We start from the raw sequence: 25262 nt of genomic DNA on the forward strand, positions 1-25262 counted from the left end.
GAAAGTGGGGAGAGAAGAGGCAGAGATCTCACTCTGTCTCTGCCACTGACTCAGCAAACAGAAACAGCAGACACTGCTGCATTAGTCAGGCAAGTAGGTTTATGTCTCACAATGCAAGGAGGGGATTCAGACCCAGTTGAGCTGCTGGTGATGTAATTGCGAGCACAGTTGGGCTCAAAGTAGGCACAGGATAGAGTCCAGAATACACAAAGCTTCTCCCCCTCTCCCCAACAAGAGAGAACTCAGTTGGCTGAATCCAGTTCTGCATTGAACTGGGAATGGGGAAAGAGTTGCTGAGAAAGCCCAGAGGATGTGAGCGATTGCCATAATGTCTGATGACAATGTCACCAAGACATCTGGTGTGGTGTGAACACTCTCCACTTTGTAGGCTGTTGCAGGTTACACCCCCGGCGTGGAGAGACACGACAGAGAAGCTGTTGTGGTATAAACAAAATAACATACACCCAATTGATTTCCCAGTGGCTATACCAAGAACTAAGATATCAACAATCAGCTGGTCTATGTTGCCCTTTGCTATCTGACACACATCTGCTTTTTGTCTTGTTTCCTAAGTACATAATTCCAGTAGCCAGTTGTCAAACTGCTGGCCAAGATTCTACATCAAGATCTGGACCTTCTCATTTGCTAATACTTTGCTTCTTAGAATTTGCACTGTCATCACAACTTCCCTCTTCCCTCTTCCTTCACCTTTAAAAAGCAAGGATTCTGTTGCATTTTAAGTAAGGTTGCCATATTTAAAAAATGACAACCCAGACACAAAAGTTTTTTTTTTTTTGGCAAGTTGTTGAGCTCTGCCGATTTCCACAGACTCCCCTTGAGCTAGTTCCTCAATGAATCCCAAAATTTCTGATGATTATATTTTTCACCCTTTTGTGGGGCAAATCTTGACATTGACACCATGAGGCAAGCCCTACTATGCAAACATTATCTACTTGCCATAAATTTCAGCAGTCTGCTTCACTCTCCTACATTCAGGGCTGGCCCTACCATTAGGCAGCAGATACCAGGAGGAAGCAGCTCCCCTGAGCCACCTGGTCACTTCCACCTGTCGGAAATCAGAGGTGTATGTGCCACACAGCCTGTTGGGCATCTGCTAAGCAAGCCTGCTGCCCTCAAGTGCTGTGGAGGATAACATCCCATTGCCAGAGCTGAAATAAGGCCCCATCTGCAACATTTAAAGGAGTTTCATGTCACTTTAAACACTCATGGCTTCCTCCATAGAATCCTAGGAACTGTGGTTTTTTTTAAGAGTTCTGCGATTTGTTAGACTTATATTCCCACCACAGAGCTGCAGTTTCTGGAGTATTCAACAAGCAATCACTCTTCCCAGGTAACTCTGGGAACTGAAGCTATATAAGTGGAATAGAGGTCTCCTAACAACTCTCAGGACACATAACAAACTACAGTTCCGGGGGTTCTTTGGGAGAAACCATGACTGTTTAAAGTGGTATCATGGTAAACTTGGGGCCTAAGATTCAACTGTCGGTCCAGTCAGCTTCTGTACCTTAAACTGAGGGTGGGGGGGGGGCACTTGACACCAGCAGAGCAAACTCTGACAGCTGTGGACCTCCCCATGTAACTTTGAGCCAGGCAGTGTTTCTCAGCCTAACCTACCTCACAAGATTGTTGTAGGGATAAAAATGGTTGAAGAGAACCATGGGCAATCCCTTAATCTCCTTGAGGAAAGGGGAGATATGAATTTACTAAATAAATTAAAGGCCGGAGGAGACGGCAATCCTATGTATGTTTGCTCAGAAGTAAGCCCATCTGGGTTCATGGGGGCTTATTCCCTTGTAAATGTATTCAGTATTGCAGTGTCCAGGAAACTGCAAAGGCAATACTTACGCGTTGATCATCCAAGAGTCTTTTTGTGATGTGAGTAGCACTCCTTCGCAACCTTCTAGGATGGCTCTTATGTCTAAATAGATAATGATTTTCAAGTGATCCAATCTGCAATACACAGGATGATTTCTGAGATATTTTCCCACAGGGAGCAAACAGTCAATAGCAACGGATAATTGGAATTTCCCAGAAATGCTTCAAATATAAGAACATTAAATTTTGCTGGATAAAATATTTATTCAAAAGCAGAAGTGCAAAGACTGTGGGAGCAGAACTGTGTCTCCACCAATATTTTCCAAGCAATTAAACACGTGAATAATTGTCAACATACACTGTTTTAAAACTAATAGTAACGTGTCTTGAATAGAGCAATGTGTTGAAAATATGCACAGGGGACAGGATTTTTCTTAGAATTAAAAGGAACAAATAGGTTCCAACTCTATTACCCATCTATGTGTACAGACGATTAACTGTTAGGTGCTTTTTGTTTAGAGCATAGGACTTCTCCATCCTTATCCTCAACCCAAACAAAGGCTGAGGACATGTAAATGCATTTGCCTACCTTCATTTGCCCAGGCTTCTCCTTATCAGACCCTGTTTGAATTCTTTCAGTTCCAGATAGACAGATGGATAGGTGATAGATATGGAACTGAAAGATTCAAACACAAAGGGGTCCCAGGTGTCAAAAAAGCTTATTTATGTATGCTACTACTGCAGCCCGTGTTTTGCTAGTCCCAAAATGGAAAACAAGCGAGGTCCTAACTAAAGAAGAATGGCAACTTAGCTGATGGAATATGCACAGCTTGCAGATTTAACATATAGAATAAGAGAACAAGAAGAACATACGTTTAAAGAAGACTGGAAAAATGTTTACTGAATATGTGGGTGAAAATTGTGTTCATTTAAAAACGCTGGTAGCATTAAGATAAATTCAGCAGTGTAAATAAGTTTTGATGGATGTAGCAATGGATTACTGAATGGTTTAGTTCATGCAAAATATGCAGGGGTGTGTGGTATGCAAAATGAACCACGGAAAGAGAAGAAGGGAAGTCATTGATTTAAGGCTGTCTAAATGAATATTTTGAAATGTAAAGAATATATATATATATATATATATATATATATATATCACATGAAACAGGATCAGGCCCCTCTAGCCCAGCATCCTGTTCCCACCATGGCTCCTAGATGCCTGTGGGAAACCCAGAAGCAGGACATGAGTAAAAGAGCACCCTCCCCTTCTGTGGTTTGCAGCAGCTGGTAAAGGTAAAGGGACCCCTGACCATTAGGGCCAGTCGTGACCGACTCTGGGGTTGCAGCGCTCATCTTGCTTTACTGGCCAAGGGAGCCGGCGTACTGCTTCCGGGTCATGTGGCCAGCATGACTAAGCCACTTCTGGCGAACCAGAGCAGCGCACAGAAACGCCGTTTACCTTCCTGCCGGAGTGGTACCTATTTATCTACTTGCACTTTGACGTGCTTTCGAACTGCTAGGTTGGCAGGAGCAGGGGCCGAGCAACGGGAGCTCACCCCACCGCGGGGATTCGAACTGCCGACCTTCCAATCAGCAAGCCCTAGGCTCAGTGGTTTAGACCACAGCACCACCCGAGTCCCATTCGCAGCAGTTGGTACCCAGAAGCATTGCTGACTTCAACTGTGGAGGCAGAGCACAGCCACCTCATGATGTATTCCACTCTGTCTTCCTTGCTTTTCTCTTATCCAATGGCCTTGCTCTGGATTTCATTAGACAGCACTTCTTGGATTCCCCACAGCTCATTTCATCATTTCCCATTCTTTCTCCATAACACTGATTTCCCCCAGTATATTGTCGTCTTGCTCATCTCGGGGATATTAGAGCAAATGATATATGGAATGGCTGTCGGCCTGAATGCAACATGTTCAGTGCCCTCCACTTCTCATTACCAAGTGATCATCGCCGAAATGATAATTGGTAGAAATGTCTACGGTAGTTTTGTTTGCATTGCTATGCTGAAATAGCCTGCTTCTGCAATGCCACAGTGATCTTGTGCAGCAGCTTTACAAATTCTGGCTTGCTTAGAATCCTCATTTTTCCTACTTTGTGTTCTGGCAGTTGGAACTCATGTTACATGGTATGCAGAATTCTGAGAGGACATTTACTTGGCCAGAAAAGCAGGACTAAATCTTGGAGCTTATTCAAATATGGTCGTTCAGGAGTCAGGACAGGGAGTGCATTTTATTTTCAGCATGGATGGAGATCTAATTCCCTTTGCTAAGGTGGCACAAGAAACATAACTCCTACTTGTTGGGTTGTAATGGCCTGGCATGCGTGGTTCTGTTTTAAAATTCCTGGCACACTGGCTGCAACAGTAGCAGGTCGTAGACTCCAGCCATTTAATTGCAATTATGAGCAAATGTTAGGAATCATATGGAAATCTAGATGGAGGAGAGGTGATCAATGCATGCCTAGAAACTACCCAGCTAGTGGCATAATACAGGAAGTGTTAAAACAGAGATAAGAGTTTGAGTGATTCTGCCTTCTGTCAAGCACTAAATGAGCCTAGTTTCAGTTCTGCTCAGCAACAATTCTTACCGGGTTTTTAATTGGAACAGGAAATGTGAGCTCCTAGAGCTACAACTGTTGCCTGATTCAGGCAGTATGAACACAGGTTGGTTGCCACTGAAATCACTTCTGGGCTCCAGGTAGCCACTGTAATGTTCTACTCAGCTCCCGCATATAAGCCTGCCAGCAGTTAGTAAATAGCCATGCTAGGGCCACTGCCCCCAGTGGATCTGGCAAACATTTGCCAGAGCCAGTTATAGGTGTTGGGGCTGTGTCATGGACCTCCTACCATGTGGAAGTGGTTTACTGCTGATGGCAGCCCCTACCATATTTACAGCACTAGGACCCGGGCCATATAACATGTCACCCCTGTTAGCTTCATCTCAGAGCAACATTACTGCCTCCCATTTAATGCAGCAGCAATCTAAGTACTACACATCTTCATTAGAGTGCTTGCAAATGTCCGCCACTACTTGAAGTCCAAATGCATTACAAACAGCAACTCCCATGTATTATCCATGTTTAGATCTTTGGGAAATTTAGCAAGGTGGAAATATTTAAAATAAACAAATCAAAATTTCTAAAACAAGAGGTGCCAAAGCGGTTCTTGACAGGCTTGGAGCAACACCCTCCGAGCTAGAAAGCCTGCCTTCCAAATCAAGATATATACGTGGCAAAAGAAAGGCAGACTTTTCTTTATTATTACTTGACAAGCTCCAGGAATGAGCTATGGCTATGCGATCAGAGACACTTGCTGACTCAAATTAAGTTCTGACAGGAGGGGAGTATCGAAGTGCCTATGAATCAGTTGATCTTGTAAATAGGAAACCTGGCCATGAGATGTGCATATCTACAAAAATTCACAGTGGCTTATTCTCAGGTAGAGAGAACCCTCTGCAAAACAAGGGGGGCATTTAACTCTGCCACGCTCCCTATCAGTTGCAATCTCTTTGCAACAGTTCACTGCCCTAGATTGTGCCAAAGTAGCTGACTCAGTTGGGGTGCAAAAGCTCATTGCATGGTCTCTGGACCTGGACTCAGGGGCAAAACTAGGCTTTATTTCACCCAGATCAAAGACCCAGTTTGGCACCCCCCACACACATATTTGTGTATTACACACACACACACACACACACACACACACAGAGGCAGGCTGGGAGCCTCAATGACGCTCCTCTGGAGGTTTCACCAGGGGCAAAAAAACCTGGCTAGCCCCCCCAGCTACAGCACTGCCTGGGCTACATTGCCCCTCATTGCTCATCTCGACATTACGCTGTATTCCTGGGTGCTTCTGTTCTGCTTCATTGGGTGGTCTGAGTCGTTGCCAATGCAATATTGTCAACACCCACTGCTGTGTAACAAACAGGCTGGGGTAGGCTTGTGTCGCTGACACAAGGACACAGGATACAGCAGTGAATCAGATCCTATGCACTTCTATTTGCCAGCACAGCAGTTCGTCAGCACTACTTTTATGGGGGCGCGGGGAGTTAAATTTGCTTCCAGCAGTGACAACGGAGCTTGTTTCAAGCATAAGAGGTAAGTGAGGATCATAAAAGAGAAAGCAGATGTTAGACTTTGATCTCCACCCTCTCCATGCTCTGCATCACTGGACTAACACACAGACATATTAGGCTGTTTCTTTAGAAACCAGATCAGAGGGGTTTGGTTTCTGCACTACTGGAGTCAACTGCTGGGGTACAGGATACAGGTAGGAAACTCTACAATTAGATAACGGGGCAAGGTTGCTATTACGTAAATGAAGTTACTCATCCCTGACAACAGTGACGTCATGGCATGACAGACAGGGGGAGGAGGTGGGCTGGAGGGAAGGGAAGGGAGAGGAGATTGTGGAAAACACCTGGCGCTGTTAACTTTTAGGATACAGTGTAGGATTGCTCTTGTTCAATCCACATGGCACCTTCACCAAACCACGGAGGCACAAATATGTCCCTAAGAGCAGAGGGTTTGCGGAAAGAAACGGCAAGTGGTTTCAATGCTCTGGGCTGATAGAACTTTATCAAAGGAGGAGGGAGGGAAGAAAGAAAGACAGAGCTCATTCTTTGTCTGAAAGCTCGCTCCACGGAATGACGGCTTCCTCCTGCATAAACCCAGATGTCTGTGGTTACTCAGAAGGATGGGGGAAGTACTCTGCACACGCATTCTCCTTCTGCATACTGCTTCACCCATCCCTGGGGAATTATGAATTCTCTCGATTGTTGAATTCTCTCTCGTTTCAATCCTGGCAATTGAAACGGATCCTGAGGTTGGAACCCCAGCTAAAGGCATTCCACCTTCGCCTTGGGGAGCTGTAGGGGTTAATGCAAAGCAAGGAAGGTCTCCTTGCGGGGGCTTCCGAGGAGGAAGCGTTCCTCGTTTCCCCTGAGTTGCAATTCCCAGCGCCTGCTGCCGATTCCACTCCGTTTGGTATTGTCCCCGAGAAAGCCACCTCTCGCAGAACGCAAAGGAGTGTGCTATCCCTAAAGTCATTTCCTCAACTCTGTTTAAATTTATTATTATTATTATTATTATTATTCAGTGGTGTGCATAGAAAAGCAAAGAATCCTGTGGCAGGAAAGAAAGCTTGGGAACTCTGAGGACTTTCCCCGGAGACTGTGTTTGCCATATGGAGGAAGAACTCGCCATCCTGAGCTAGGAAACCCACCTACCACTCCCGAATAATAATAATAATAATAATAATAATAATAGCATGAGAAATCCTTGCTTAAGGGAGTCAGTGTCTAGAAAGGAGCACGTGACGTGTGTAGCTCTGTCTCAGCAACAGAGCCATTAGCGCACAGCCACTATCTCCAGCTGCTAGTCAATGGCATCGCTTGTCAATTACGCGCGCCGCCGGGTTCCTATTCGGGAAAGCGGGAGAAACAAACTTGCCTGCTTTGCGCAATGGGGTGGGAGAGGGGTGGAGTGGGGAGGGAAGCGGGGAGCCTTACCTGCCCCAGAAATTCATACTGCAGCTCGTCGGCGATGGCCTGGGCTGCCGCCGGACCTCCCGGGATCTCGGCTGCCCACTCGTTGACGAACTGCCTCTCCGCCCGGGCCAGCAGGACGGCTGCGCTCCAGGCAGCCAGCAAAGCCACGGCCGCGCTGCTCCCTGCCCAGCCTCGCCTCTCCATGGCAGCCGGCGAGGAAGAAGGAGGACCGGGCGCTTTGGAGAGAACGAGGAGAATCGATCAAGGAATCGAGTCAGGCACTGGAGAAGTCAGGATTCGTGCTTCAAAAAAAGGAGGAAGAGTGGAAAACTCCTGCCCCACTCTGGTTGCTATGCGATCAGGAGAAAGGCTGGTGCGGGGCGGAGGGGTGGAGAAGGAGCTGGCTGCTCTCAAGAAAGTGCCTGGCTGCGATCACAGGTCGCCCGTTTCTGCCCGGCTCATGCTTGAGCAGGACTCCAACCCGCCACAGCCAGAATGGAAATGAGGGCTTGACACGTCAAAACGACGAAAGCGATCCCTGACGTCAGATCTCCCGGGCTCCGATCGAGATGGTTGTTCCCAAGGGAGAGGAGGAGCTGGAGGTGTTTGCTAATATAGGGGGTGGACTGCAGGATTTTTTATTATTATTATTATTATTATTATTATTATTATTATTCACACACACACGCAAGAGGAAGGGGAAATTCTCCAGCGTCTCTGTACCAGGAGCTGTCCATGGTACGAAGGCTCCGGCAATCTGTCTCACTGTCGGTCTCTTTCGCCTCTCTGAATGAATTGACAACCCACCGCCGGCTTCCCTACAGATAAGCAAAGCTCTTTCTGTAGCACGAAGGTTGCCCGCAAACGGATGGGCATTTCGATCAACATATTGTTCCTGTTGCTTTCCGGATGCGGTGCCTCCGGTCACTGTCTTTCTGAAGCTCTGAAGCTTTGAACACTGCCAAAAGAATCGATAAAGATCTTGGGGGGTAGGTGGGAGAGAGGTTTTAGCTGATGGGCTGCTTGCTTGTAAACAGATTTCAAAGAGGTGGCCGTAAGGAACGTACGTGTGTGTGTGCAGTTGGGGATCACTTCCCTATCTAAAGTTGGGAGGAGGAGTCTGCCCTGTCAACCTAAGAACAGTTATTGTGACCCCACATGCAGGTCTTTTGGGGCAACTTCACAGCTCCTGATGAGAAGATGATTTATTAGGGTTTCATGCCTCGCCTACGCCAAAGCCTAGAGGCAATGTACAAAATGCACAAAATCACAAGCACAGCATTTCGAAACCGCAAGATTTGTCAGGGAAGGGGGTTTCCAGTTCTATACAGGGTGAAAGGCGATCTCCACAAAGTGAGAATGGAGGTTATACATCCAGGCACATTGCATGCAGTGGGAAGAAGGAAGAGAATGTGGTAGAACAAACATGCATCTGTCCACATCTACAGATTCTCCACCATTGCTACCCCAATATGGCACATATTTTGAATCACAGAGGTTTTTTCCAGGCAGGAAATGTATGAAAAAGCTGGCATTCCTCTCCAATGTAGAGGAAGGTAGGTTTTTAAAACTTTATTTAGAAACTGATACCCTGCTGTTTGAAACAGGAAAAAAAATATTCACAAAGCCATTAGGAACCATATATACTGACAGTCTTTCAATCCAAGTCCAAAATGGCATTATCCATGCTGCTCTTCTTACCAGATAAGCCTTAGACTCCTGGGATTCACTTGGCTTCGACAACATTATTGTCACGGCATTATCAAGCCATTTCTAGCGACCCCTCCCATGTTCCCTACCTGTTTCTCCAACCAAACTCCGGCATGAGTCAATGCCAACATATGCCTCTTAAGAGCTTAGAGCTTGCAAGTCAGGATGATGATTTTAATGTTTCCAATTCCCCATAGCATATGCCTTTCCTATGTGTCATATGGACCTTATAATCCCTTTAAGAATATAAGAAGAGTCTTGGTGGATCAGGCCCACTTGCCCATCTAGTCTAGCATCCTGATCCTAGAATGGCCAACCAGATGTCTGTGGGAAGCCCACAAGCAGGATCAGAGTGCAGCAGCAGTCTTGTGATTCCTAGCAATTGGCATTTAGAGACATGCGGCCTCCAACAATGGTTCCATGGGAGCCGTGATGCTGCCCAATTGTGTGAGATGGTGGTGGGTGCAAAGATGGCTACAAGTCATCAACATCTACAAAGATGGCTACAAGTCACTGGAGAGAGGAAGTGGGCAGCAGCATCTCCTGCAAACGCACTGACAGTGCAATCCTCTGCATGTCTGCTCCAAGGTAAGTCCTATTCAGGAGGAGCGGGTGGAGATGTGGTCTAAACCACTGAGTCTCCTCGGCTTGCTGATCAGAAGGTTGGCGGTTCGAATCCCCGCAACGGAGTGAGCTCCCATTGCTCCCAGCTCTTGCCAACCTAGCAGTTTGAAAGCACGCCAGTGCAAGTAGATAAATAGGTACCGCTGCGACAGGAAGGTAAATGGCGTATCCGTGCGCTCTGGTTTCCGTCACAGTGTCTCGTTGTGCCAGAAGTGGTTTAGTTCTGCTGGCCACATGACCTGGAAAGCTGTTTGTGGACAAACACCGGCTTCCTCAGCCTGACGCAAGATGAGTACCATAACCCCATAGTCGCCTTTGACTGGACTTAACCGTCCATGGGTCCTTTACCTTTTCTTTTTTTTAACATTTTAAAGTCCTATTCAATGGAGCTTACTCAGACTTACTTATAACTGTGTCTAGTAGGAAGCAGTCACTTTTGACCTTCCAAATGTTGTTGTACTCAAAGTCCCAGCCACCATGGCCAATGGTAAAGGATGATGGAAGCTGCTGTCCAAGAACCCTAGGTAGACCACAGTTCCCCATCCCTGGTGTATAGGACTGCAGTCTGCATTTTGTTTAATGCGCAAAATTTATTGTGCAGTTCCTTTTGTTTCACCATTTCTGCTATCTTCTCCTTGGCTCCCACAGTTACCATTATCATGTTCCTTTGCACTGTCGCTCTTTCTCATAAGTCCCCAATGACCTTCCTTCCTGATTCTTTCTCAAACACCGACTTCACTTTTCGTAAGCACTGGTTAGTTGCCTGTCTTTGTCCCCCCTCTGAACCCCCTCTTCTCTTGCAATCACTTTCCTTTATCTATCTTGTGAAAATTGCTTCTTTCCTTGACCTTGTTTGTCTCAGTTACAGGTAGGTAGCCGTGTTGGTCTGCCATAGTGGAAAGAAAATTAAAAAAATCCTTCCGGTAGCACCTTAGAGACCAACTAAGTTTGTTCTTGGTATGAGCTTTCGTGTGCATGCAAGTGTATCTGAAGAAGTGTGCATGCACACGAAAGCTCATACCAAGAACAAACTTAGTTGGTCTCTAAGGTGCTACTGGAAGATTTTTTTTAATCTTGTTTGTTTCAGTTGTCACAGCCCCAGTTTACCTCCAACTTCTATATCCCTTCCTTAAATTTCAAGAGGAGATGTCGGTTGAAATCAGAGTTTGTTCCATCCTCATCACCCGCTTTGGGTGTTTGCTTATTAAGATGACTCGAGGTTTGCCTTAAGTAGTGGGACAATTGAGAATTCTTTTCTTTGTTTTGCTGTGCTATTGTTTTACATTGGCCTGCGCAGATTTCTAGATGGGTCTTTCAGTTGTCCTCCACGATTCTGAAGATCAATAAAACAAATAAACCTAAACTTTAATTTTAGGTTTAGCTGTGGTGGTGGCGGTAGTGATGAACTGTCACCCTTTTGGCCTAGGAGTAGGATGACACATGGCACCACTTAATGCAAATTAGTTCATCCTAAAGGGTGCAATCGTATCCTCACTGGTTCATGGGTCAAGGGGAGTTGAAATGAAATGGAGGCTGCCAGTTCCTGTTGAAAGCCTGCCAAAATGCCCCTGTATGCTGTACAAAAAGTCCACGGAGCCCCTCCATTGGGAAAATTATTTCCCTGAATCCTAGGCTGAAAGTGGGCAGCATGAATGGAGGAACCCAACTACACCAGATCTTAGTCTCTCCATCCCATGAACTTGCCTGTGAACACAACAGAAATCATGCCAGGACAGGACATGGAGAGAGTTATTTCCCACCCATTGACTCTGATGGGAGGGAACAAGGTTGGAAGAAGATTGCAGCACCCACCAAACTTTTCTGATGGTTTCTATGATGGTAGTGGGAATGGTTCGGATATGGGATGATGTCAGAGCTGCTTCCAGATCCTAGCTCACAGAGGATCACGCTAGCCAGCGATCATTAAATAAAAGTCTTTATTGAGTTACAGTTTCCATTCTCAAGCTGCTGCGTGCAACTCTACGTCTCATGGTTAGATCGGCGAAGCTCCATCTGAGTCTCCGCCCCTTGTACACCAACTTAATATCCTAGCCTTGCTCCACCTTTTCCGCCTGACTGTTCTTCTCTGGGTCCCTCTGCCCCCCGGGGTCTCTTCCTTCCGGGATTCCTCTGACGCTGACGCTGACCCCCCCTGACTCTTCTCCCTCCTTTCGGCGGGCTTTAGGACCTGGCTCCCTTTCCGGGCTGCCTACTGCGCCACCTTCCTGTGCATTTGAACTTGGCACGCGCGCCCAACCTTCCACCTTCCGTCTGACCGTTTCTTCGCTCCCCGATGGAGGTGTGGCCACTCCTGACTCGTGCCCTCCCCCCTGTTGTGAGCTGCCAGCGCTTGATCCCTGGCGCCCTTCCTCTTCCCTGCTCTCTGGCGGTGACGCTGGTCCTGATTTCCAACTGCTCCCCTCTGAGTCCCCTCTGGCTCTATCTTCCTGGGGTGTCCCCCTAGGCTCCCCCCTTGCCCTGGCCACTGGTGCTCCTTTCTGTGAATCTTCTGATTCACTGGAAAGACTCGGAGATCTCGGGTCGTCGTCATCACTCATCTTTTCTTCTGCCTCCTCTCCCTCGCTCTCTGTTTCCTCCCTTGCCCTTGCCTCTGCTCCTGAACCCCTGACATCCATCCCCCCCTCGAAGCCCCCTCTTCCCCCCTCCCCTCCTTCCGGTGCGGGATCTGGGTGCTGCCGTGTCAGGGGGACGAATGTCGGATACAGTTCGCTTCCCGTGGCGGGCCGCCATCCGAAGTCTTCCGGTTCTTCCTCCCTGCTCTCGTTGACGACGGTCACCTCCGCTTCCATCTCTGTGCCGCCGTGCTCGAAACCCGGGTCGTCCCCGAAAACGTCCATGTCCGTCTCTCCCTCGTTGCCTTCTGGAGACGTTGCTCGTCCTGGACCCTCCAGCCACCTTCTGCGGAACTGCTCCTCTGGTCGATCATCCCACCAATACGAGGGTTCTGAAGCAGATCCCGAGGGTGACCCCTCTGGGGAACGGGCGTCTCGTGTCGGTTCCTCGTCCGAGTCGAACCCCCGGAACGTGCTGGCTGAAAGCGTGGGCGTGAAAAGCCAGTCGTCGAAAAAGTCTGCTGGCATTGGCCTATGTGGGAAGAGGGCATGAAACTCTTCTTTGAGCAGAGGTTCGTCTAAAGCGTAGCCCGGCACCCAGCTGTTGGCACTGGCCGGGGTGCCCTCCTTGGCGAGAAGGTATTCTACCCCCTCTTCCCCCCATCTGGAGTCCAAAATCTCCGTGACTTCGTTGATGCGCTCCTCCTGTGCCACTCCCCCTTGCCCGGTTCTCTCTCGGAGCGGACCCGGTGCCGTTCCTGGTTCCTGAAACCTGTGAGGTGCCTTGTAGGGAGTGAGCACCGATCTGTGGAACACCGGATGCATTCTGGAACCCTCCGGAAGAGCCAGCCTGAAAGCCACCGGGTTGACCTGTTCGTCGACTTGGTAGGGCCCCAGTTGTTTATGCCCTAGTTTCTTCTTCGCCAACGACCTGGCCGGCACTGCGTGGGCTGCTAACCAGACCCAGTCTCCCACATGGATCTCTTCGCCAACCCTTCTGTGTTTGTCCGCTTGTACCTTGTATGCGTGTTTAGCCAGCTCCAGGTGCCGCCGCAGCTGATCGTGGACCTCCTGCAACTCCGACGCGAACGCATCTGCTGTCTGCGGCTCCCCCTCCCCCATTCTTTCCAGTCCCGGGAAGGTTCTAGGGTGCCTCCCGTTGTTGGCGAAGAACGGCGTGACCCCCGTGGACACGTGCTTCGTGTTGTTGTAGGCGAACTCGGCGAGAGGCAGGTAATCCACCCACGTCGCAGGCTGTTGATTCGCATAACATCTCAGGTACTGCTGCATGATGGCATTGACCCGCTCCGCTTGCCCGTTGGTCTGCGGGTGTCTAGCCGACGCCAGGTTGATCTTGACGTTCAGGAAGCCCATCAGCCTCTGCCAGAAGTTTGAGATGAACTGTCGCCCTCGGTCGGACAGAATAGACCGCGGCAGACCGTGAACCTTGAACACGTGGTCTATGAACAGTTTGGCGGTCTGTTCCGCCGTGGCCACCTTCGCACACGGAATGAAATGTGCCATCTTGGAGAACAAATCCACCACCACCAGCACAGCCGTCTTGCCCCTCGAGCTGGGCAGATCCGTGACAAAGTCCAGGGCCACTCTCTCCCATGGCTCGAACGGAGTTTGCAGCGGTTCCAGCAGTCCGGCCGGCGGTCTGTGCACTGGTTTGGCCCTCTGGCAGGTGTCACACCTCGCCACGTAGTCCGCGACTTCCCCTCTCATTCCGGGCCACCAGAAGTCTCTGGCTACTAATTCCACCGTCTTCTCCTTGCCAAAGTGCCCGGCAGTGGGCGCGTCGTGCAGCTGCTGCAGTACCTTGGCGCGAAGTTCGTCTCCCGGCACGTAGATGGCCCCTTTACGGATGAGCAAACCATCTCGCAGCTGGAACTCGTCGGTCGCTGCCGTGCCCCTGTGCACCTCTGCCATCTTTGCTTGCGCGAAGGAGTCATCCTGCAACGCTCGTCGCACCGCATCCAGGTCAACTGTTGCCGCCGCGCACGCCCACACTGTCGGTGCGAAGATGTGCATGGCGGCCGCTGGCGTTGCCTCCTCCAGATACTGTGGCTTACGGGAGAGAGCATCCGCCATGATGTTGGTGTCCCCCGGGACATACTCTATTCGGAAGTCGAAATTCGCAAAGAACTCAGCCCAACGTATCTGCCTCTGGTTCAGGAACTGTGCCGTGCGCCAGTGCTCTAGATTCTTGTGGTCCGTGCAGACCTGCACCGTGTGCTTGGCGCCGATCAGGAAGTGCCTCCACGCTTTGAACGCTGCATGAATGGCCAGCAACTCCCTGTCCCAGATGGTGTAGTTCTGTTCGGACTTGCTGAGCTTCCTTGAGTAAAACGCTCCCGGCCTCCAAACCCCCTGCGGGTCTTTCTGCAGCAGGACTGCTCCCACGGCTCTGTCCGAAGCGTCTGTCTCCACCCTCATCGGCCTGCTGGGGTTGACATGAAGCAGCTGCTCTTCCGACGCGAAGAGACGCTTGAGTGCCTGAAAGGACTGCTCCGCCTGCTCTGTCCAGATGAACTTCTTTTTCTTGGAGCTGAGCGTGTCCGTGATGGCCGCTGTCTGCATCGCAAAGCCTTTGATAAACTTGCGATAGAAGTTCGCGAAGCCGACAAACCGTTGGACCTCCTTCCGGTTGCGTGGGCTTTTCCAATCCAACACTGCTCGGACCTTGGCGCTGTCCATGGCGAGCCCTTTATCAGACAACTTGTAGCCCAGGAAATCCACCTCCGTCACGTCGAATTGGCACTTCTCCAGCTTGGCGTAAAGCCTATGTTGCTGTAGCCTGCTCAGCACTTCCTTGACGTGTCTGTCATGCTCCTGCTGCGATTCCGAAAAGATCAGGATGTCATCCAAGAAACAGACGCACGTCTTGTAGAGGAGCCCCGCCAACACGTGATGCATGAAAGCTTGAAAAACGTGGGAGCCATTTTGCAATCCAAAAGGCATAACTCTATATTCGTAGGTGCCCAGGGGCGTGAACATGGCTGTCTTCCACTCATCTCCCTCCCGCATGCGAATGAGGTTGTATGCCCCTCGCAGGTCCAACTTGGTGAACACTCTGCCCTTCCGTACCTTTGCGAGGAGGTCGTCGATTCGGGGCATGGGGAAGTCCGATGGCTTGGTCACACTGTTCAAGATGCGAAAGTCCACTACAAGTCTTTTTTGGGGCGTGTCCCGCTTCTTAACAAAGAATACCGGACTGCCCCCCGCTGCCTTGGACTCTCGGATGAAACCGCGCTCCAAATTATGATCTATGAACTCTTTGAGTTCCTGCAGTTCGTCCTCAGACATGGAATACAGCTTCCCTTTGGGCAGCGCCGCCCCCGGCAGCAGGTCAATTTTGCAGTCATATGGTCTGTGGGGGGGTAGCCTGTCTGCCTCTTTCTCGCAGAAAACCTCCAAAAATTCTGCGTACTTGTGGGGAACCGCTTGCAGCGTGCCTAGCTGCAGCTGTGACTCCTCTTCCCCTCCTTCCTGCCTGGGCACGATGCAGTGTTCAGCGCAAAAGGAAGAGCCGAAGGTCAGCTGCCTCTGGTACCAAGCCAGCGTCGGGCTGTGCTTGTCCAGCCAACTCATGCCCAATACAATGGGCGTGTCCGATAGTTGAGTGACATTGAAGCTGATGATTTCCCTGTGATTCCCAAGTCGCATCACCATTGGTGGCGTCTGCTTCACCACTTGCCCCCCTAGCAGCTCCCTGCCATCCACCGTGACAACCTGCAGGGGCAGCGTGGCAGGCAGCAACTGTATAGCGTGCCGGTCGACAAAGTCCTGCCCTATAAAGTCCGCATTGCTTCCGGAGTCAATGGTGATTGGCACGTCCATGGTGATTCCATTGGGCAGCTGGAGCGACGCGGTGAGCTTCACTACCGGTTTGGGCGGGAGGGGGTCCATGGGCTGTAAAATCTCTGGGGACTGCTTCACTGACACGTCTGGCTGGGCCCCAGTGCCTCTTCCTCCAACCAGACTCCTTCGTTTCCCTGCTGTGGTTGTCCTTGCTGCGTTGCTGCAGTTACCATTGCTGAGGCTGCAGTGTGCTTGTGGAGCCTCTGGGGACACTCTTTCGCCATATGCTGTGGATCATCGCAGATGTAACACTTCCTGTTCCCTCTAGGAGGCTTCGCTTTCACTGCTGCCGGTGCTAGGGCTCTGGCTGCTGACTGAGCCCTTGCACCTCCAACCTCCATAGGTTCCGCTCCTCCTCCTGGCGGAGGCGTGGATTGCGCACGCGCTGCTTCTCTGGGAAGGAAGGAGGAGCCCCTGGCTGGTTCGCGCCCTCCACGCCCTTCGTCCCTGCTCCACGGACGTCCTTCCAGCCGCACCCCCACCGCCAGCGCCCTCTGAACGATCTCCTGCGTGGTCCGGGGTCTCTCCCCCCTCGCAATTTCATCTTTAACCGAGCCGTGCAATCCCTCCCAAAACAGGTCTCTTACAGGAGCCGAATCTCTGTCCCATTCCAGGGCACTGACCAAAGCGAAAAAGCGGGCATGGTACTGCCTTACGCTGGCCCTCCCTTGCTTCAGTCCATGTATCTCCTGCCGAGCAAGATCCACGTCAATGCTTGATAAAAAGCACCCATCCATCGCTTTAATAAAGGCATCCACATTTTGGAGCGCCGGATCCTTATCTCTCCACAAATTGCGCAGCCATGCTTTAGCATCTCCATGCAAATGGGACATGATGAATCCCACCTTCTCTTGCTCATCTCTAAAGTCTTTGTTCAGCAGTTGCAGTGCACACATTACATCTGCTCTAAAGTTGGGGTACTGTTGCAAATTCCCATCGAAGTGAGAGACCAGACCGTCTGTTCGTCTCCCCAACCCAATCCCCTCCGGTTTGGGTGTCAGTTGCCCTTGCTTCGTAAGCACTTCCAACCTGACCTGGAGATCCCTGTAGGCGGCAGCTGCGTCCTCCTCTCTCTTCCTGGATGCAAGAGCCTCGGCATTCAGTCGTGTCACTGCTTCTCTGAGTTCCACTATCTGCTGTTCGGCCGTCATGTTGTCTGCCGTTCGTGAGCTCGCTAGTAGGCACCCGCTTTCTCTCCTCTCCGCGAGGACGTAGATGCCCACAATCTAGGGATGGAGCTTACTGTCAGAGCTGCTTCCAGATCCTAGCTCACAGAGGATCACGCTAGCCAGCGATCATTAAATAAAAGTCTTTATTGAGTTACAGTTTCCATTCTCAAGCTGCTGCGTGCAACTCTACGTCTCATGGTTAGATCGGCGAAGCTCCATCTGAGTCTCCGCCCCTTGTACACCAACTTAATATCCTAGCCTTGCTCCACCTTTTCCGCCTGACTGTTCTTCTCTGGGTCCCTCTGCCCCCCGGGGTCTCTTCCTTCCGGGATTCCTCTGACGCTGACGCTGACCCCCCTGACTCTTCTCCCTCCTTTCGGCGGGCTTTAGGACCTGGCTCCCTTTCCGGGCTGCCTACTGCGCCACCTTCCTGTGCATTTGAACTTGGCACGCGCGCCCAACCTTCCACCTTCCGTCTGACCGTTTCTTCGCTCCCCGATGGAGGTGTGGCCACTCCTGACTCGTGCCCTCCCCCCTGTTGTGAGCTGCCAGCGCTTGATCCCTGGCGCCCTTCCTCTTCCCTGCTCTCTGGCGGTGACGCTGGTCCTGATTTCCAACTGCTCCCCTCTGAGTCCCCTCTGGCTCTATCTTCCTGGGGTGTCCCCCTAGGCTCCCCCCTTGCCCTGGCCACTGGTGCTCCTTTCTGTGAATCTTCTGATTCACTGGAAAGACTCGGAGATCTCGGGTCGTCGTCATCACTCATCTTTTCTTCTGCCTCCTCTCCCTCGCTCTCTGTTTCCTCCCTTGCCCTTGCCTCTGCTCCTGAACCCCTGACAGATGAGTTCTCAGAAAAGCTTATTTGGTAACGTAGTTTTGTACCATTTAGTATTGGCAGTTGTGGTGGTTAAATGATTAAAATGTGGTGTGTGTGTGTTTTAAAGGGATTCAAACCACCATTTAGGATTATTAGCCAGGGTAGTGGTTATTCTGTTAGTCTTGTTAGAGAGAGAGAGAGAGAGAGAGAGAGAGAGAGAGAGAGCGCATGGACAAGACAGGCACTAGTTTCTGGGCATATCAGAAAATCAGCTAGTAATAGGGAATATATATTTGCAGATGAAGTTAGGGGCACTGAGTATTATTTTTCTTCATTTACAACACAATCCTATGCATGCATAGTTAGAAGTAAGTCTCCAGTATATTTCATCGGGAAGCATAAATAAGATTACAGCATTAGTCACTGCACAAATCCATTATAATAATTTTAAACCTAAAAAATTAAGAAATATGTAATGATGGCCTTTTTCATTAGCATGGAATACTCCATGCAGCATACAAGGGATTTAAGGGTCTTTTTTTATTTTGGTACACTATAGAGGAAAGAAGATTGCTTTACTCATGCAAAACTTCCATGGAAGATTTCAATTCTTGGACATCAGTGGTCCAGAGCACTACTATTGTTACTATTAGTACTATTCATTTCATTTCTATACTGCTTTATATTTTTAAGAAAAAGATATCCAAGTGGTTTGTAACCTACTTTAAAAGAGCAAATAAAACATTCCAGAATAAAACCTTACAAAAAATGAAATATAATCATATATAAATATATAAATAACAGGAAACTTAAATTACCTGAAAGATTTCAAAATAAAACATTACAAAAGGAGCTCAAATATAGAATACACATTTAAAACAGCATCATTAGCCAGAGAACAAAATATTATCTTAAACATACAACGTAGGGCCATAGTCTAGGACCTTGGTGTTTGAATGAAGCAAAGGAAAACAAATATTCAACATACCAGGGTTAACACATGTCAAGTAATTAAGGTAGTCATGTCCACTTTGGAATCAGTTTCCCTCAACGGCTGGTAAACGCTCTCTGCTCAGCAGCTGTATTCTCTGATGGCTAGCAAATCCATCAAAGGTTCTTTGTCAAATTCCCTTTCCAACATTATTGATTCCAATTCCTTGTCTCTAACTCATGCTACAATGGCAATGCTCAGTTTCCTGGGAGGGTAGATTATTTGCTTCCAGTGAGTGTCTAGCCAGCACACTGGCAATGTTCTTGGTCTTGCAATGGAAGTTTAATCTGTGGCCAGAAACTGAACATTCCCTGCTCCTGCTGCTTTTCTTAAAAGCCAAGAGGGCCTCTGGTACTTGTTTCAGTATTACCTTACCTTTCCTGCCCCGACCTGGCCACAGTGATCCATGCAACGGTCACCTCCAGGCTTGACTACTGTAATTCGCTCTACGCGGGGCTGCCCTTGAAGCTGTCCCAGAAACTCCAGCGGGTGTAGAATGCTGCAGCGAGGCTCCTCACGGGGTCTCTGCCATGGGAGCATATTCACCCAGTGCTTTTCAAGCTGCACTGGCTCCCCGTGGAGTACAGGGTCAGATTTAAGGTGCTGCTTTTGACCTTTAAAGCCCTTCACGGCCTAGGACCCTTGTACCTACGGGACTGCCTCTCCCGGTATGCCCCACGGAGAGCCTCAAGGTCCATAAATAGCAACACCCTAGTGGTCATGGGCCCTAAGGAAGTTAGATTAGCTTCAACCAGAGCCAGGGCCTTTTCAACTCTGGCTCCGGCCCGATGGAACGCTCTGCCTCATGAGACCAGGGCCCTGCAGGATCTGATTTCTTTCCACAGGGCCTGTAAGACAGAGTTGTTCCGCCTGGCCTTTGGCTTGGAGCCAATTTGATTCCCTCCCTCTCTTTCTTTTTTCTTTTCCTTCTCCTGCGATGAGGCTACATTTTAATATTTTAATGTTTCAATATTTTAATGTTGTATTTTAAATTTGTTTTTAAGTTGTAATCATTCAACTTGTTTTTATTATTGCTTGTAAGCCGCCCTGAGCCTGGCCTTGGCTGGGGAGGGGGGGAAATAAATAAATTATTATTATTATTATTATTATTATTATTATTATTATTATTACAATGACAGATAGCAAGCAGCAATTTTGAGCAGAGGTGGTACCTTTTGTTCTCTCCCATGGGGCAAATAGCAAATTTGGGCAGGTGTTGGTAGTGATTTTCATTGGGGAAAACAGCACAAGGGAAAGGGACCAGTTCCTCTTGCTGTTTCAATTTCTTATCTGCCATTCATCCAGGGCAGGTTACTGTAATATAAAATAAAATAAAATATAAAATAAAATAAAATAAAATAAAATAAAATAAAAACAGTGTAAAACCAATTACAGTTACAAGAAAGCATGGGTCTTGAAAATGTATCTCCCAGATGTTAAAGGCCAGAGTAAAAAAATGAGTCTTCAGAATATGTGAGTCATCATAATGATGGTATCAGACGCTGCTCTGTGGAGAGAGCCTTTCACAGCTTGGGGCTACCACAAAGAATGTCCTGTCCTAGTCTACCCCCTCAACTTCTGAGGGTAGAGGAAATACCAAGAGAGCCCCCTCTGCTGATGGTAACATCCAAGAAAGGGAAAGAGGCAGGCTCTCAGATATTTGGGGCCTTAGTCATTTAGGAATTTAACCACTAGTGTGAGCATCTTAAACTAGACATAATAATGAACTGGCAACTAGTTACAGATAGGTAGCCGTGTTGGTCTGCCATAGTCAAAATAAAAAAAATCCTTCCAGTAGCACCTTTAAGACCAACTAAGTTAGTTCTTGGTATGAGCTTTCGTGTGCAAGCACACTTCTTCAGATACACGTATCTGAAGAAGTGTGCTTGCACACGAAAGCTCATACCAAGAACTAACTTAGTTGGTCTTAAAGGTGCTACTGGAAGGATTTTTTTTATTATGGCAACTAGTTAGTTAATTCTCCTTCCTCAAGCACACTGGCCACAATACAATCCCCTCTGCTATTTACCTTAAAAAAAACACCTATGGAATTCCTGATCACAGATTTTCTGTGTCACTGTGAGCGGCACCCTTATTGGATTATATATTTTTGGCTACGCTGACAGTGATTTGTTTTATTTATGCCCACAGATAGATACTGCTATCACTTCTCTCCCCACTCTCTCTCACAGAGCTAAATTGAGATGTGCTGGTGGATTCCTGGTGTCACCTCCTCTAGAGGAACTTACACTTCTGTTTTTTAAAAAAGACACAGATGCACCTCAGCTCCATGCTAAAAAAAATGGGGAAACGTTTGTTTTCTGAATACAAACAGAACTTTGCAGCATGAGACATGCCTTAAGTTAATGTAGGAAGAGCCTGCAGAGAACTGGAGGACTCTTGGAATGCTTACACATTACATGATATTCTGAATTCAATGCACTCTGAAATATAGTTTTTTCTTTCTACTTAGTCCCTGAGCCTACTGTATTACATATCTTATGTCCTTGAAAAGTCCTTTTTCATAAACTGAGTTCCATTCAAAATATGAAAAGCACAATGCAGATTCATCTTGCATTATTTCCTAGTGTGTCCCATTGAAAAAGTATGGGAGCAGTAACAGGTGTATATATCCATACCTATTTAATGACATTGTGGTTGGGTGTATACCAAGATCACAGTTCTCAAAAACTTCTTCATTCAGCTGCACAGGGGAGAAAAGGCATGGATAACTGGATCAAAGAGAAGTTTTTCAAATGTTTATCCAGTAACTGCGCCGACCCTTTTGGACAGCAGGATCTAGAATAAATCTAGATTGACAGCAGCATGTTGAGGTGGAGCATGCAACATTCTGTGATGAGAAAATCTACTCAGTTAAATGTGCACACAGCCTTAGAGTAAAGGGACAGAAGCATTATTCACTTCAACTAACACTGTAGTGGATTGGCTCCAAAGTTGTCATGTCACACATGGAAGGAAGGGGCTTGGTTCGGGTGAAGAGTTCTAGGAATGGAGAAGAGGAAGGCAACCCCTCATTCCAACTTCCCCCTGCAGCCTCTCACACTACCTTCCACAGACTCTCAGAGGGTTCTCCTGAGCAAGGAGGTAAGGAGAAGAAGGTTGCAGGGAGAAGACGGGAGAGCCAAGGCCTGAGAGAACGGGGCTTCAGTCACAGAAGCCTGGATCCAGTTCAATGCCCAGATCACAGGATTATGTATATAATCGGATGCCTGTAGGTGGGAGCTGGCCAAAGAAAGTACATCATAAATGTGATAAATAGCGACATTGGCTATTAGCTCCCAACGTTTTTGACCTTTAAAGTTGTAAAAGGCTTGAATCCAAGTTATCTCCCCTGTTAATATGTGAGCCTCCTGCTGTGCTTAGGCTTTGCTCCAAGTAGCATTATTTTTAAACCTCTGCTGGCAGGTCCATGCCTAAGCAGGTACAGGGCCTGGGACAAATCACACGGTGTGATCCTCATTGCTTTCACCTCCCCCTTATCTCTGCATGGGTGGGTTTTGGTATTTCAAATTTCAGTGGTGTAAGCCCAAAATTTGGCACCCCCTGCCTCTTGGCTTCTGTTCTGCTCAATTTACTATCTCATAATTGTGGCGCCCTGCAGCACCCATTGCAGCAGAACCGGTTGCTCTGCCCTAAATCCGCACTGGTCTCTGCCCTCCCCCCTTGAGGGCAAGGGTGACAGCAGGAACTCCTTCTCTTCCTTATCAACTTTCCTTTTCACTGTGGGAGGGTCACCACTTTAGTGGTGGGGGCCTCTTCCCCTCCCCCTACACCTGTGGTTCCCAACAGGGGGCAATTTGATTTTTTTGGGGGGGGGCAATTCGAGAATGAGTTATTAACAGTTAATAACCTTTTAGGCTTCCTCCACATGAATAGGAGTTTACTTTTTGAATAATAAAAAATATATGTCACAGGGTGGGGGCATCAGAATTTTAGAGATGGCCAAAAAAAAAAAGGTTGGGAACCACTGCCCTATATTCTGCTGCATATTTAGTGCTACCAAAAACCTCTGCTCCCATTGTCTCCCTCCTTGCCTTCGTCTAGGATGGGCGGAGGTGGGAAGGCTTGCCACATGGTGGGAGGCAGCAGGGCCATCTGCACAGTGAGGATATTGGTGTGGCTACTGGCACCTGGTTTGGTGCCCCCTCCCAAAACACGGGCTTTTTGATATCTGTTATTGACTTAGCCCATTGAGCTACGGTTTTGTTCAGAAGTCCATTTTGGTTTCTCTTTTTTCTAATCTTCAGTTCACATCATTTTTCTTTTCTCTTTTTAATGAAAAAGAGGCCTTACGGAAATTTTATCAGCATTTTAGTGTGAATTGCCCATATTATATATACGTCGTAGGCAATCTTGCCTAATATACACATTTTTTGAAAAGCAATTTCCCCTAATATAATGCATTTTTGTATGTTGTTTTTACTAATATATGCATTTGTGTGCACACAATTACCCTAGTATATGCATTTTTGTATGCATTACTACATTGCAAAATTTGGAGAAGTGTGAATCTCAAAGGATGTCTGTGTTTGGTTTCACATAGTCTAAAAATACAATTTTGGTAGGCTTGCCTTTAAATTTAAACCAAATTGAATTTCCCTACCACAAACATGGAAAGAAGCCCTTATGCATCGCGTACTAGTAAAGGTAAAGGGATCCCTGACTGTTAAGTCCAGTCACGGACCACTCTGGGGTTGCGGCGCTCATCTTGCTTTACTGGCCGAGGGAGCCGGCGTTTGTCCGCAGACAGCTTCCGGGTCAGGTTGCCAGCATGACTAAGCCACTTCTGGAGAACCAGAGCAGAGCACAGAAACACCGTTTACCTTCCCGCCGGAGCGGTACCTATTTATTTACTTGCACTTTGACATGCTTTTGAACTGCTAGGTTGGCAGGAGCAGGGACTGAGCAACAGGAGCTCACCCTGTTGTGGGGATTTGAACCGCCAACCTTCTGATCGGCAAGCCCTAGGCTCTGTGGTTTAGACCACAGCGCCACCCGCATCCCTTCGTGTACTAGTACTAAGCACCTAAGCTAGCATTTGATATTTTTTTGGTTCATAAATAATGTCCCCAGACTCCTTTCCTGCTGCCTTCTTTATGACTGAATGTATAAACATAACCCACATAGCAGCATCAAGAGATGCATTCCTGTTCCATAAATGTTGCTGCCCTGTTCTGAGCAATAAGTTTGTTTATGCTGTGGAATACCCAGTGGTATTGTCACTAAGCATATTCTACTGTAGAGTAACTGATGTTGTGGGTGGGAGGGGAAGGAATAATCACAGCACAATCCTATACATAGTCAGACTCATCACACTTAGTTCAGTTTGAGCATATTCCCAGGTAAGTAGATATAGGACTGCAGCCTCACGTGATTAGAATCCCAGTTCAATAGTAGAGTAAAATTAGATTCACAAAGGAGATGTTTGTGAGGTTAAAATGGAAGAAACAGGACTATAGTTCCCTGAACTAAGAACTGTGAGTCAAACATATTTTCTTCAGCTGATCCTGTAATATGAATCCAATCTGTAGTGTACAGTCTAGCTAGACTTTTGTTAGTTGAAAAAACCTTCAAATATTTTGGAGAGATTTGACTCTCTCAACTTTCCATCACAAATTTGATTCCACCCACAACTTGTTCTAGGGTGCAGAAATTTGGGCAGGTGCAGATGGCTTGGCAAGGCAGAGGTGCTCACCTGACCTCCCAATAGGTGAGCTGCTACTGCTGCTTACTGGGAGGGGCAAGGCAGCAGTGAAGTCAACATGGTGCAAATGCACCAGCAGAGGAAATTCTGTGTTTCTGCCACTGCAAATGCACCACGCCAACATCCCCACTGTTTTGCCTCACCTCTTCACAACAAGCAGCAGAAACTCACCTGCAAGTGCTTCATCACTCTGTCCACTACTGAATTCAAGGTACAGTGGTACCTCAGGTTAAGTACTTAATTCGTTCTGGAGGTCCGTACTTAACCTGAAATTGTTCTTAACCCGAAGCACCACTTTAGCTAATAGGGCCTCCTGCTGCTGCCGCACCGCCAGAGCACGATTTCTGTTCTCATCCTGAAGCAAAGTTCTTAACTTGAAGCACTATTTCTGGGTTAGCGGAGTCTGTAACCTGAAGCGTATGTAACCTGAAGTACCACTGTATCTAGGTATTTCACCTCAT

General features: G+C 48.0%; 1 protein-coding gene across 2 annotated transcripts in view; it reads right to left on the bottom strand.

Annotated features, from left to right (window-relative positions):
• PCSK1 (proprotein convertase subtilisin/kexin type 1) overlaps positions 1 to 7886 on the bottom strand; it is a 37965-nt gene extending 30079 nt beyond the window's left edge. The window contains exons 1-2 of one of the 2 annotated variants that reach the window (XM_080972602.1): positions 7353 to 7886; positions 1867 to 1971 (exon numbers count right to left, since the gene is read on the bottom strand). In XM_080972602.1, the coding sequence (XP_080828728.1) occupies positions 1867 to 1971; positions 7353 to 7535 (288 nt within the window). In that variant the 5' untranslated portion in view covers positions 7536 to 7886. The remainder of the gene's footprint in view (positions 1 to 1866; positions 1972 to 7352) is intronic. The other variant, XM_080972603.1, reaches the window with a different exon arrangement.
• Between the last annotated feature and the right edge of the window lie 17376 nt (positions 7887 to 25262).

The sequence above is a fragment of the Podarcis pityusensis genome (genome assembly GCF_964106645.2).
Source record: "Podarcis pityusensis genome assembly, chromosome: 11".
Classification (NCBI taxonomy): Eukaryota; Metazoa; Chordata; class Lepidosauria; order Squamata; family Lacertidae; genus Podarcis; species Podarcis pityusensis.